At 43.1% G+C, this 13781-nt stretch overlaps 1 protein-coding gene across 3 annotated transcripts in view; it reads right to left on the bottom strand.

The window, feature by feature from the left end:
• The window catches only part of TMEM131 (transmembrane protein 131), a 244873-nt gene that overhangs the window by 15594 nt on the left and 215498 nt on the right, over window positions 1-13781 (bottom strand). For all 3 annotated transcript variants that reach the window (XM_077296863.1, XM_077296865.1, XM_077296864.1), the window contains exons 33-35: window positions 1557-1687; window positions 947-1068; window positions 676-834 (exon numbers count right to left, since the gene is read on the bottom strand). In XM_077296863.1, coding sequence (XP_077152978.1) covers window positions 676-834; window positions 947-1068; window positions 1557-1687 — 412 coding nt within the window. The remainder of the gene's footprint in view (window positions 1-675; window positions 835-946; window positions 1069-1556; window positions 1688-13781) is intronic.

Below are 13781 nucleotides of genomic sequence, written 5' to 3'. Positions count from 1 at the left end.
TTGATAGTTTTATAAACTTTAATTAGTATTCTGTTTCTGGATTTGTGACATCTCACATTATATTGCAATTCTACACTGAATTCTCTAACTCCAGACTGCGGGTACATGTATGCGGCTTATGTCATAGGCAAAGTGCGGCACGGTGCACCAGAAAGAAAAGACCTTACCACTGTAACCTACCCATCTGTGGCTGGGGTACAAAAACAGCATGCAGTACAAACAGGCACAAACTCTAGTGGGGGCACACCACCTTGACATGCTTCTTTAGTGGCAACCAGAATTAACCCTACATGCCATTCATTTCTATTCCTATCAGAAGCTGTATGGGTGTGACTGCCCGGCCATAGGCTGTACTGATGATGAAGAGCGCCTGTGCACATGAATAATGGTGGGGTGACTAATACACCTCGCTATTCTTGTATTTGATATACTTCACAGAACTGGGTAATTGTATTTATGGAAATTATAGTGCAGGCTTCAGAATAGTGAAGACGATATTTAGACCTCATCTAAATACTGTGCTCAAATAATAATTAAACATCACCCAATATCCAGTCATCAGATGCAGTCAATGTGAGCACAGAGGTGAAGGTACCTCCACAGTACAATGGAGGAGGGCGATTATATTGTACACCACACGTTCCCAGTTTTCGCGCAGCGGGGGTGCATACTCACAGCTGCCTGCTTTATGAATTGGCACAGAGTCCCACTCTGGAGGTGGGGAGTCTTTCTCGCCTTCTGAGCTGCTGGTATTGCCTAGCTCCTGACCAGTGCGACTAGGAAGAAATTTCCCCAGCATTGACTGCCTGTTGTCCGTTAGCTTACTGTTGGTACCTGCATGAAACAGCAACAAGCCATGCATTGTGAGGCGCTGCTCCACTCAGCTCATGACCAAGCAGTTAGCGACAAAAGACCACAACACCCAAGAAGAAAATGGGACGTGTACCTCTTGTTTTCTGCTGATTTCTTGGCTTTATACCATTCATTGCAGAATGCTGCACCGAAATTTTGGAAAAATTTTTATGCTGCTTATTTTCCAAGGGTGTGGTGTATGGCAACTCCAACGAGCTGGAATAAAAAACACAAACTATATTATAGACCAGAAAAATACAAAGCCATATATATCGAATTCTAAGAAAGAAGCATAACACATCACATTGAATATAATAAACTAACAGCAGCATAATACAACATGATAGTGTATGTAATTAATAAAGAATCTAGAATACAACTTCATATTGTATGAAACTAATGTAACATGATTTCCAAAAGACTGATGGTCAAGAGGGATGTTAATCGCACATATCCAATTTCGGACTCTTGATCGTATTATTCTCCCAGAGATAAGCCGCTACCAAACATTCCAGACGGCGACTTTCTCTTAGATAACACAGGAGCGCTCGGCTGAACGAGTGCTACTATGTATGAGATAGTCATCTGAAATGGCTGTTGGCCAAAAGATTGATGGAGACATCAGTCAGCCGACAGCCGTCTAATGTGTATGGCCAGCCTTAAAGTTTAGAAAAGTGCGGATAACCAAACTTTCCTTCTCTCACCTTGGTTTAACTTCTGTTACATTCTCCTTTTTGTTGGAGCTCGTCATTTTCTTGCTCTTCTGTTTTATTTTAATTATTTCATTTTCTATTTTATCAGAAATGGCTTGCTTTTCTTTTATTTTTTCAGGCTCCTGAACAAATGAAAAACAGTTATTGTGAGATGACTAAAGTGGTACAGTTAAAAAAAAAACATGAAAGAAAAATTCTACAATCTTCTATATACTAACAAAAATAATAAAACATGCTAGGGATGACTATACACTGTAGGTAAAGAGCGCCCTCAGGCAGCGTACAGAGCAATGTATGTAGTATTGATACAGCATATTGGTGCACATGTACCAACTACTTCTCTCTATTTACTATATACACACAAGTCTCTTAGGCTAGTTTCACACAACATGTTCCATTTTCGTGCAGATGCAGCACCGTTAAAACGACGCATGCGGCGGCATGGCCTGAGTACCCAATGTTAAAGATAGGGTGCGCACGCCGCAATCAGACGTAGGCAGAGCAGAACGAAGAAACGTGGCAGTGGGCGGGGCTTCACGGAGGAAGTCCGCATCCCTCCGCAGCCCGGATAAACGCTAGTGTGAAACTGGCCTTAGTCAATGATGCAAATCTAACAGCTCAGAAACTGCACGCCTTTGCCAGCTGGGAGTCATTGCCTGGAAGTTGGGATGTGGTGGTGGTGGTGGTTAAAATGTGGACAATTTACACAAATGCTGGTTTTCACAAAGTTTGCTGCATCAGTGTTTTCAGTTCCTTTTATTAGATGTTTCTCTGATTACTGAAGTACAATTAGAAGCATTTCATTCATTTTTACACTTTTATTGACAAATTCATCAAGTTTATGTAAAAACTCAATATGACTAAAAATCAGGTGCTCAAAGGAGAGTTAATAATTGGCCAACATAAATATCCCCTTAAAACTTTACTTTTATTATAATTGCTAAAAAATGAATATCCCAAAGACACCGCGTATATATGTGCACTATAAAATGTACTCCAACACGTGGTGTACAAGCATATATAGATGATGGACTTGTGCTCCCGAACAGAGAGTATAGAGCATGGTTTGTCTCTGTAATGGCCCTCTTTAACCCTTCATGACCCAGCCTATTTTGACCTTAATGACCTGGCCATTTTTTGCAATTCTGACCAGTGTCCCTTTATGAGGTAATAACTCAAGAACGCTTCAACGGATCTTAGCGATTCTGAGATTGTTTTTTTCGTGACATATTGAGCTTCATGCTAGTGATAAATTTAGGTCGATAACACTGGTCTACAAAAGCTAAATAAATAAATAAATTGCTGGCATAGACTTTAAAGGGAAGGTGCCATAAAAAAAATTTTTTTTTACAGCAATTGTAAAAATGTAAAGAATTAATGTTTACATTTTCTTAAAAAATATTTTCATTTGTTTATAATTTAGTAAAATATGAAAAATAATTTGAAAAGGTTTGGCATTTCCACTTTTAAACACTAGGGGGAGCAGCTGCTGAAATTTCAGAAAAACCTAGTGCACAAATGGCTCACATTACAGCACTGCAGTAATTATAGGCGGAGTCTGCTGACGTGTGTGATGTCTCCTCTCCTCCCCTTCTAGGTGTTTGCTAAGGGATAAGAGCGGATGATATTCAGGAACCCAGTGAGCAGCCATTTTGTTGGTGACTGCAGAGTAAGGCTGCCGTCACACTAGCAGTATTTGGTCAGTATTTTACATCAGTATTTGTAAGCCAAAACCAGGAGTGGAACTATTAGAGGAAAAGTATAATAGAAACATGTGCACCACTTCTGCAGTTATCACCCACTCCTGGTTTTGGCTTACAAATACTGAGGTAAAATACTGACCAAATACTGAATGTGTGACGGCAGCCTTGTACTGACAAGTAGACAGTCACCGAGGATGGCAGGCAGCAAGGATTCTGGGAGATATGTGGTGGAGGGAGCAGGGTGACAGCAGCACAGAGTATTTCAGGAGAGCAGTGTGCTGGTCTATGGAGGGGGCACCATGTTCAGCGCGCAGAGCAGCCAGGGATTGTACATAGAACGCTGTCTTTTATACACATGGATGGACCGTCTGCTCCACAGAAATCCAGGAAACATTTCTGTGGATTGACGGCCTGTTCTGATCCAGACTTTGCATGCAGACCCCATTCCCCTCCTCAGATCCTGTCTTCTCCATCCTGTCCTGGCGATGTGTGAAAGTGAGACGTCAGGCGAAGTACGGGGTGACGCTGGGGGAAATGTAGCCATATAGTACCGATAAAAATGAGACCCCTCTCTTCAGCTGCCTCACTAGCCCTGACTGCACCTAACTGGAGGTCATGCTGCCCCCTCTATTACCCCAGACCCACGTGCAGGTGCTCAGCCAGAACCACCGTAGAATGGGTCCACTTTCTGAAGATAATACTGCCATAGTGTTCTCACATAATGCCACCATATAGATCACACATAATACCGCCATATACATCACACACAATACTATCAAATAGATCACACAATACTGTCATACAGTTCTCACATACCACCATATAGATCACAAATAATACCGCCATATAATTCTCACCTAGTACTTCCACATAGATCACACATAATCCCACAATATAGTTCTCATATACCACCGTCATATAGTTTTTACATCATTCCACAACACTGAGCAAACATAATATTGCCATATAGATCACATATAATACCGTCACATAGATCACACAATACTTGGCAGCATAATGTGTGATATTATATATATATTATAATATCCCGGCATAATGTGTGGTCTTTATGGGAGTATATGTGATATATATATATATATATATATATATATATATATATATATATATATATATATATATATATATATATATATATATATATATATATATATATATATATATATCGGCATTATACGTGATCCATATGGTATTGTGCTGCTCTAGGGAGGTGAGAGACGTATGGTGGAAGGAGCAGGGTGACAGGAGCACAGTATTTCAGGACAGCAGTGTACTGGTCTGTGGGTGGGAGGGTGTGCTCACACTCACACGCTCGCAACTGTATACTTATAGCCTTTACTGGCTATTAAAATGGGAGACACCCCCCAAAAAAAGACATGGGGCCCCCTTATAATTAATAACCATCAAATATTATGCAGACAGCTGCAGGCTGACATTAATAGCCTAGGAAGGGGCCATGGATACTGTTTCCCCCCCCCCCCCCAGGCTAAAAACATCAGCTCTCAGCCGCTTTCTACATGCGCCTTTTCTGGCGCTTTGCCTGGCAATTTCCACTTACCCTGTAGCGGTAGCAAGTGGGGTTCATATTTGTGGGGTTAATGTCACCTCCATATTGTCCGGTGACATCAAGCCCACGGCTTAGTAATGGAGAGGCGTCTATAAGGCACCCATCCATTACTAATCCTATAATTGTATTGTAAATAAAGACTCGGCCAGAATAAAGTCCTTTATTAATCTTTTTTAAACCATACCGAACGCATAATCCTCGACTCTCTCATCTCCCACAACAAAAATAATAAACCACATTGAGGAAAGACACGCGGGGGGGAGAGTGCATAGGAGAGGATTAGATACTGACTGCTGAGCCGTGTATCTAATCCTGGCCTGTGTGATACCGACAGCTGAGCCGTGTATCTAATCCTGTCCTGTGTGATACCGACAGCTGAGCCGTGTATCTAATCCTGTCCTGTGATACCGACTGCTGAGCCGTGTATCTAATCCTGTCCTGTGATACCGACTGCTGAGCCGTGTATCTAATCCTGTCCTGTGTGATACCGACTACTGAGCCGTGTATCTAATCCTGTCCTGTGTGATACCGACTACTGAGCCGTGTATCTAATCCTGTCCTGTGTGATACCGACTACTGAGCGGTGTATCTAATCCTGTCCTGTGATACCGACTACTGAGCCGTGTATCTAATCCTGTCCTGTGTGATACCGACTGCTGAGCCGTGTATCTAATCCTGTCCTGTGTGATACCGACTGCTGAGCAGTGTATCTAATCCTGCCATGTGTGATACCGACTGCTGAGCCGTGTATCTAATCCTGTCCTGTGTGATACCGACTGCTGAGCCGTGTATCTAATCCTGTCCTGTGTGATACTGACTGCTGAGGACACAGTACACGGGACAGGATTAGCTACCCAGAACAGAGGTAGCAGTGGTAGGTGTATGTAGAGGCAGGTAGCAGTGGTATATAGAGGCAGATAGTGGTATACAGAGGCAGGCAGGCAGTGGTATACAGAGGCAGGCAGGCAGTGGTATACAGAGGCAGGCAGGCAGTGGTATACAGAGGCAGGCAGGGGTATACAGAGGCAGGCAGGCAGTGGTATACAGAGGCAGGCAGGCAGTGGTATACAGAGGCAGGAAGGCAGTGGTATACAGAGGCAGGCAGTGGTATACAGAGGCAGGCAGACAGTGGTATACAGAGGCAGGCAGTGGTAAACAGAGGCAGGCAGGCAGTGGTATACAGAGGCAGGCAGGCAGGTAGCAGTGGTATACAAAGGCAGGCAGGCAGTGGTATACAGAGGCAGGCAGTGGTATACAGAGGCAGGCAGGCAGTGGTATACAGAGGCAGGCAGGCAGGTAGCAGTGGTATACAGAGGCAGGCAGGCAGTGGTATACAGAGGCAGGCAGTGGTATACAGAGGCAGGCAGGCAGTGGTATACAGAGGCAGGCAGGTAGCAGTGGTATACAGAGGCAGGCAGGCAGTGGTATACAGAGGCAGGCAGTGGTATACAGAGGCAGGCAGGCAATGGTATACAGAGGCAGGCAGGCAGTGGTATACTGAGGCAGGCAGGCAGGTAGCAGTGGTATACAGAGGCAGGCAGGCAGTGGTATACAGAGGCAGGCAGTGGTATACAGAGGCAGGCAGGCAGTGGTATACAGAGGCAGGCAGGCAGTGGTATACAGAGGTAGGCAGGCAGTGCTAGGTGCTATATAGGGGCTGGTAGCAGTGGTAGATGCATAAGAAAATAAAAACGCTGTACTTACCTTCTTTCCTCTACCAGGAAGTGCTGAGTCATGTTCAGGGCAGAGAAGTGTGACGATCTCCCTGCTCTGCTCTGAACAGGTCGGCAGTGATTGCAGCCTGTAATGTAATACTAAGTACAGGCTGCAATCACAGCTCCTCGCTGCAGATATTTACCCTGGACCCTCGGCAGCAGCTTCTCCCAGCAGCAGCTTCTGCCATCGCACGCACTGAGCTGTGTGTGCGATGGCAGAGGGAAATAAACAAAATGGCCGCGATCTCCTCTCACAGCTGTGACGTGGCAGCTCAGTGGGCGTGGCCAAGTCACAGCTGAGAGGCAGGAGATGCGGTCGGAGCCCGACCGTTGGCTCCTATGTACATGGCTGCCGTAAGTGAGGTGTGCAAGTGTCGTGCCCAGACACTTACACCCACACTAATGAAAATGGCGGCCTCCAGTGGTGAATGTAAAAGTGAATAAATAAAAAAGTATGAAAGAGGTACATTTACTTTTGTATTAAAAATAATTGATTGTATAATCAATAATTATTAATACAAAAACTAAAATCACGGCACCCTCCCTTTAAGAACAGTTTTAGACTAATTTGAGGGTGCTGAATTCAAATCTGATAATTTCTCTATCACATCACGTTTTTGCGCTATAGGTATATAGCCCATTTTCATGAATTCCATGATAAATATAAGTAGTGTATGAAAAGTGCCAGTTTATACGGTTCACTAAGGTAAATTTAGTTTAATTTGGGTGGTTAATTTGTGTTGATTTGAAAATGGTTAATTTTCTTTTGGGTCTGCAAGGAGGGTACACAAAACACCCTACTGGGACAGTAGAGCTACAGCAGAGCATTGGGTGAAAACTGAATGGCCTCAGCGACAGAGTTTGGCATCTGGCGATAAGAATGTCATCCATGATCCTCTAGTGGATAGGAAGAATATGGTCTTTCCTCCCTTACACATAAAACTTGGATTGATGAAGCAGTTCGTCAAAGCTCTCAATCACAGTGGAGAATGCTTTAACTATACATGTTCAACTTTTCCTGGTCTTAGTGAAAAGAAGAAAAAGGCTGGAATATTTGATGGACCTCAAATAAGAACACTTATGAGAGACCCAAATTTTATCACATCAATGAATGAGGCAGAAGAAGGAGCTGGGAATGCATTTTGTAATGTGGTGCAGAATTTTCTAGGGAATTAGAAAGCAGACAACTATGAAGAGATTGTGGAAGAGCTACTAATGAGTCTGCGAAATCTTGGCTGTAGAATAAGTATCAAGATTCACTATTTACACAGCCATTTGGACTTTTTTCCAGAGAACCTTGGGGATGTGAGCGAGGAACAAGGCGAGCGTTTTCATCAGGACATTAAAACAATGGAAGAACGGTATCAAGGCCGGTGGGACTCACATATGATGGCTGACTATTGCTGTCCTTGATGAGAGACAACCCAGAAGCTGTACATCACAGATCAAATAACGGCCATTTGCCATTCATCTGTGTGCCATATATATGTGTTTTTATATTTTGTAGTTTAATTCTGCAAGTATATTTGATTTGCTGTACATAGACTTTCTAATCTTTGTTATTCCTTGATTAAAAATATACAAAATGTAGTACCGAAAATCAAGTGTTTTTATCAATAAAACATTAGGAGTAATTTTCAACACAAATTGAAAATATCTCGAAATCCTGATGTGATAGCCAAAAACGGAGTTCATATTCATAATCATCAGCCAAAATTGACTTAAAATATGTTTTAAAACCTTGTGCCAGAAAAATTGTGTTGACCAGTGTAATTTTTGCGTTTGTGAAAAAAACGGAAATTTGGCAAAAATTTTGCAATTTTCAAATTTTGAATTTTTATTCTGTTAAACCAGAGAGTTATGTGACACAAAATAGTTAATAAATAACATTCCCACATGTCTACTTTACATCAGCACAATTTTGGAAACAAAATTTTTTTTGCTAGGAAGTTATAAGGGTCAAAATTTGACCAGCGATTTCTCATTTTTACAACAAAATTTACAAAACCATTTTTTTAGGGACCACCTCACATTTGAAGTCACTTTGGGGGGTCTATATGGCTGAAAATGCCCAAAAGTGATACCATTCTAAAAACTGCACCCCTCAAGGTGCTCAAAACCACATACAAGAAGTTTATTAACCCTTCAGGTGCTTCACAGCAGCAGAAACAACATGGAAGGAAAAAATGAACATTTAACTTTTTAGTCACAAAAATGAAGTTTTAGCAACAATTTTTTTATTTTCCCAAGGGTAAAAGGATAAACTGGAACCCGAAAGTTGTTGTACAATTTGTCCTGAGTACACCGATACCCCATATGTGGGGGACAATCACTGTTTAGGCGCACAACAGGGCTCGGAAGGGAAGGGGCGCCATTTTACTTTTTGAATGAAAAATTGGCTCCAATCTTTAGCGGACACCATGTCGCGTTTGGAGAGCCCCTGTGTGCCTAAAGATTGGAGCTCCCCCACAAGTGACCCCATTTTGGAAACTAGACCCCCCAAGGAACTTATCTAGATGCATAGTGAGCATTTTCAACCCCCTGGTGCTTCACAAATTGATCCGTAAATATGAAAAAACACTTTTTTTTCCACAAAAAAAATTCTTTTAGCCTCAATTGTTTTGCTTTCATATGGGTAACAGGATAAAATGGATCCTAAAATTTGTTGGGCAATTTCTCCTGAGTACACCGATACCTCATATGTGGGGGTAAACCACTGTTTGGGCACACGGCAAGGCTCGGAAGGGAAGGAGCGCCATTTGACTTTTTGAATGAAAAATTAGCTCCAATTGTTAGAGGACACCATGTCACGTTTGGAGACCCCTATGTGTGCTTAAACATTTGAACTCCCCCACAAGTGACACCATTTTGGAAACTAGACCCCCCAAGGAACTCATCTAGATGTGTGATGAGCACTTTGAACCCCCCAAGTGCTTCACAGAAGTTTATAACCCAGAGCCATGAAAATAAAAAATCTTTTTTCTTTCCTCAAAAATTATTTTATAGCCCACAATTTTTTATTTTCACAAGGGTAACAAGAGAAATTGGACCCCAAAAGTTGTTGTCCAGTTTGTCCTGAGTACGCTGATACCCCATATGTGGGGGTAAACCACTATTTGGGCGCATGGCAGAGCTCAGAAGGGAAGTAGTGATGTTTTGGAATGCAGACTTTGATGGAATGGTCTGCGGGCGTCATGTTACGTTTGCAGAGCCCTTGATGTGCCTAAACAGTAGCAACCCCCCACAATTGACCCCATTTTGGAAACTAGAGCCCCCAAGGAACTTATCTAGATGTGTGGTGAGCACTTTGAACCCCCAAGTGCTTCACAAAAGTTTATAACGCAGAGCCATGAAAATAACAAATCATTTTATTTCCTCAAAAGTGATTTTTTTAGTCCGCAATTTTTTATTTTCACAAGGGTAAGACGAGAAACTGAACCCCAATACTTGTTGTCCCGTTTGTCCTGAGTACGCTGATGCCCAATATGTGGGGGTAAACCACTGTTTGGGCACACGTCGGGGCACGGAAAGGAAGTAGTGACGTTTTGAAATGCAGACTTTGATGGAATGGTCTGCGGGCGTCACATTGCGTTTGCAGAGCCCCTGATGTACCTAAACAGTAGAAACCCACCACAAGTGACCCCATTTTGGAAACTAGACTCCCCCAAGGAACTTATCTAGATTTGTGGTGAGCACTTTGAACCCCCAAGTGCTTCGCAAAATTTTATAACGCAGAGCCGTGAAAATAAAAAAAAAATTTCCCACAAAAATAATTTTTTAGCCCCCATTTTTTTATTTTTCCAAGGGTAACAGGAGAAATTAGACCCCCAAAATTGTTGTACAATTTTTCCTGAGTATGCTTATGCCCCATATGTTTGGGTAAACCACTGTTTGGGCACACGTCGGGGCTCGGAAGGGAGGGAGCACCATTTGACTTTTTGAATGCAAGATTGGCTGGAATCAATGGTGGCGCCATGTCGTGATTGGAGACCCCCTGATGTGCCTAAACAGTGGAAACCCCTCAATTCTAACTCGAACACTAACCCCAACACACCCCTAACTTTAATCACAACTCTAACCATAACCGTAATCACAACCCTAACCCCAACACACCCCTAACCACAATCCTAACCCCAACACACAACCAACCCTAATCCCAACCCTAACCAACCACAAGCCTAACCCTAACCTCAACACACCCCTAACCCTAATCTTAACCCTAATTCCAACCCTAACCCTAATTCCAACCCTAACTCTAGTTCCAGCCCTAACCCTAAGGCTATGTGCTCACGTTGCGGATTCTGGTGCGTTGGGATGATTTGTATGAACGTTTTGAGTGCTGCATGGCGGTAGTGGTTGGTTTGGAGTTGGTAAGAAATGTCAGTAGAGCCTCAGAGTTAAGCCCCCATCACACTAAGCGAGGTCGCTAGCGAGATCGCTGCTGAGTCACAAGTTTTGTGACGCAACAGCGACCTCAGTAGCGATCTCGCTATGTTTGACACATAGCAGCGACCAGGCCCTTGCTGTGAGATCGCTGGTCGTGTCGGAATGGCCTGGACCTTTTTTTGATCGTTGAGGTCCCGCTGGGTAGCACACATCGCTGTGTTTGACACCTTACCAACGACATCGTTGACTACAACGTCACACAGGACGTCCCTCATCGAGGTCTGAATCGTCATAATAGCTGCCATGTGACAGGGTCACAACGACCAACGACATCGTTGTACAGGTCGCTACAGGTCGCCGCATCGCTGCTGCGTCGTTGGGAAGATCTCACTGTTTGACATCTCACCAGCGACCTCATAGCGACGCAGCAACGATCCCTGACAGGTCGTATCGTTGTCGGGATCGCTTTAGCGTCGCTAAGTGTGACGGGGCCTTTATACATGGGAGAAGGGAGGGGTGGATATAGAGAGAGTGCCCAGAATGTGTTAAAGGGCGGGCGAGTTGTGAGAAAGCAGAAGTAAAAACAAATAAGAAGCAGATTGATATGATCAATGCATAATGTAGTATGACTGACCAAGAAGCATGATTGTATGATAAACTTATGCACCTTACCTGTTTCCTGCCCTGTCCAACTGCCATTGTCTAACTGCCAAGCACTTTATACTGTTGCACTTAATATCTGTTGCACATGCGACCGCGCACGCGGGCTATCCCAGCCAGACTAAGTATATATGAAATGAAATGACTGCTAGAATCAGAAACCAAATGGCCACAATCAGCAATTAACCAATTCGCATAAGGCCCTAGCAGGCGTTACTATGCAGGGTAAACAACCAATGCTGAACAAGGCCATAAAACAGTGGGAAAGAGGAAGGAAAAAAAAAAGATAGCTTTAAACACTTTAAATCAGAAACCAAAAACAGAGAAAGAGAAAAAAAAAAAGCAACACAGGAGTGATGGATTAAAATACCATGAGCAAAGCTTGCTAGATATGATTCTGTTCACACTTGCAGTCAGCACACAAATGGATGATAGAAAAAAAGAATTGACATGTTGCGGAAAATACAACGCAGCATTTCTACACGGTATTTTCCGCACCATGGGCACATCAGATTTGGGTTTACATGGTACTGTAAACGTGATGGAAAACTGCCACGAATCCGCACCGGCCAATCCGCAGCCAAATCCGCACCGTGTGCACATAGCCTAATTCTAACCCTAATTGCAACCCTAGCCCTAACCCTAAACCTAGTGGAAAAATAAAAATATATTTTATTTAATTATTTTCCCTACCTATGGGCGTGATAAGGGGGGGCTTTATTTACAATTTTTTTTATTTTGATCACTGTGATATAACCTATCACAGTGATCAAAATGTACCTGTAACGAATCTGCATGCCGGCAGATTCGGCGGGCGCACTGCGCATGCCATTTTGGAAGATGGCGGCGCCCATCGAAGATGTCGGACGGACACCGGGTGGGTCCCCGGGACTCTAGCGGTACGGGGGGTGGGATCGGACAGCGGGGGGGGTTTACCGGAGGGGAGGGGAAAGCAGCAGAGGGCAGCGGAGCACAAAACAGAGGGGAGAGAAGACTGACAGCGGCGGCAGATCGGGAAGGGGTTAATAGTGGATCAAGACCCAATAAATAGGGGTTATCACCAATCAAGAAACAATCATATATAGAGCATTGGGCAGAGATAGAATATTAAATAAAAGGTAGGCACATCTCCCTGGTAACCGCTAGGGTTACCTTTCCTGACCCCTCAGGGGTTGGCACCCTAAAAACTGCATGCAAGTGGTTTCCCCATTCCCAAGTCGTTTGCCCCTAGTAAGCCCGGTACCCTTGTATAGTAACAGATGATACGATTAGACAGTATAGGGAGGGGGGCAGCACCAAAAACACAAAACAATATATATATAATAATATTGATAACACTAAATGTTACATCATATGGTCAAGAGCCACTCAGGTAGACATGTAGTGGGAGAGGTAAACTAGACCATTAAATATAGTAACATTAGAAAAGGGACATAGGGAATAAATTCCAATGAATCCACTATATAAAAATTATTATACGCTCGCAGGATATGTAAACATTCTGTAGAAACAATATCCTTCATAAAAATTAACCTGCATGTGTCAAGACACTTAACCCACATGTCAATCTAGTATTTGGAAACCCTTCACTGAAATCAATAACTTGTGCCAGAGTACTTATCAATCCACATGTCAAATCTTATATCTCGACCGTTTCCCCTTCGGATGATGGTTCCTCAGGAGATCTAGGATTGAAGGATTCAAGAAAATTTCCACCACATGTATACACGGTGTCTGTCTTTGCACATTTATTTTTAGCAATTATAATGAAATTAAAATTTTAAAGGGGATATTTATGTTCACCAAAGACTCAATAGTTACAGTGTTGACCCTTATTTTTCAAGCCTTCTGCAATTCTCCCTGTCAGCTGGAAATCAGCTACTGGGCCAAATCCTGACCGAAGACAGCCCATTCTTATCTATTCAGCGCTTGGAGTTTATCATAATTTCTGTGCCTCTGTTCATCCATCCATTTGCTGAGGATGTACGTACTACAGGTTCTCAATGGGATTGAGATCTAGGGAGTTTCCTAACCATGGACCCAAAATCTCAATGCTATGTTCACAGAGTCACTTATTTATCACTTCTGTCTTGTGACACGGCGCTCCATCATGATTGAGAAAACATTGTTCATCACCAAATTGCTCCTGAATCATTGGGATAAATTG

Source organism: Ranitomeya variabilis, chromosome 3 (assembly GCF_051348905.1).
Source record: "Ranitomeya variabilis isolate aRanVar5 chromosome 3, aRanVar5.hap1, whole genome shotgun sequence".
Taxonomy (NCBI): domain Eukaryota; kingdom Metazoa; phylum Chordata; class Amphibia; order Anura; family Dendrobatidae; genus Ranitomeya; species Ranitomeya variabilis.
The sequence above is the reverse complement of the archived record's forward strand: the minus strand, read 5'-3'. Positions and strand labels throughout refer to the sequence as shown.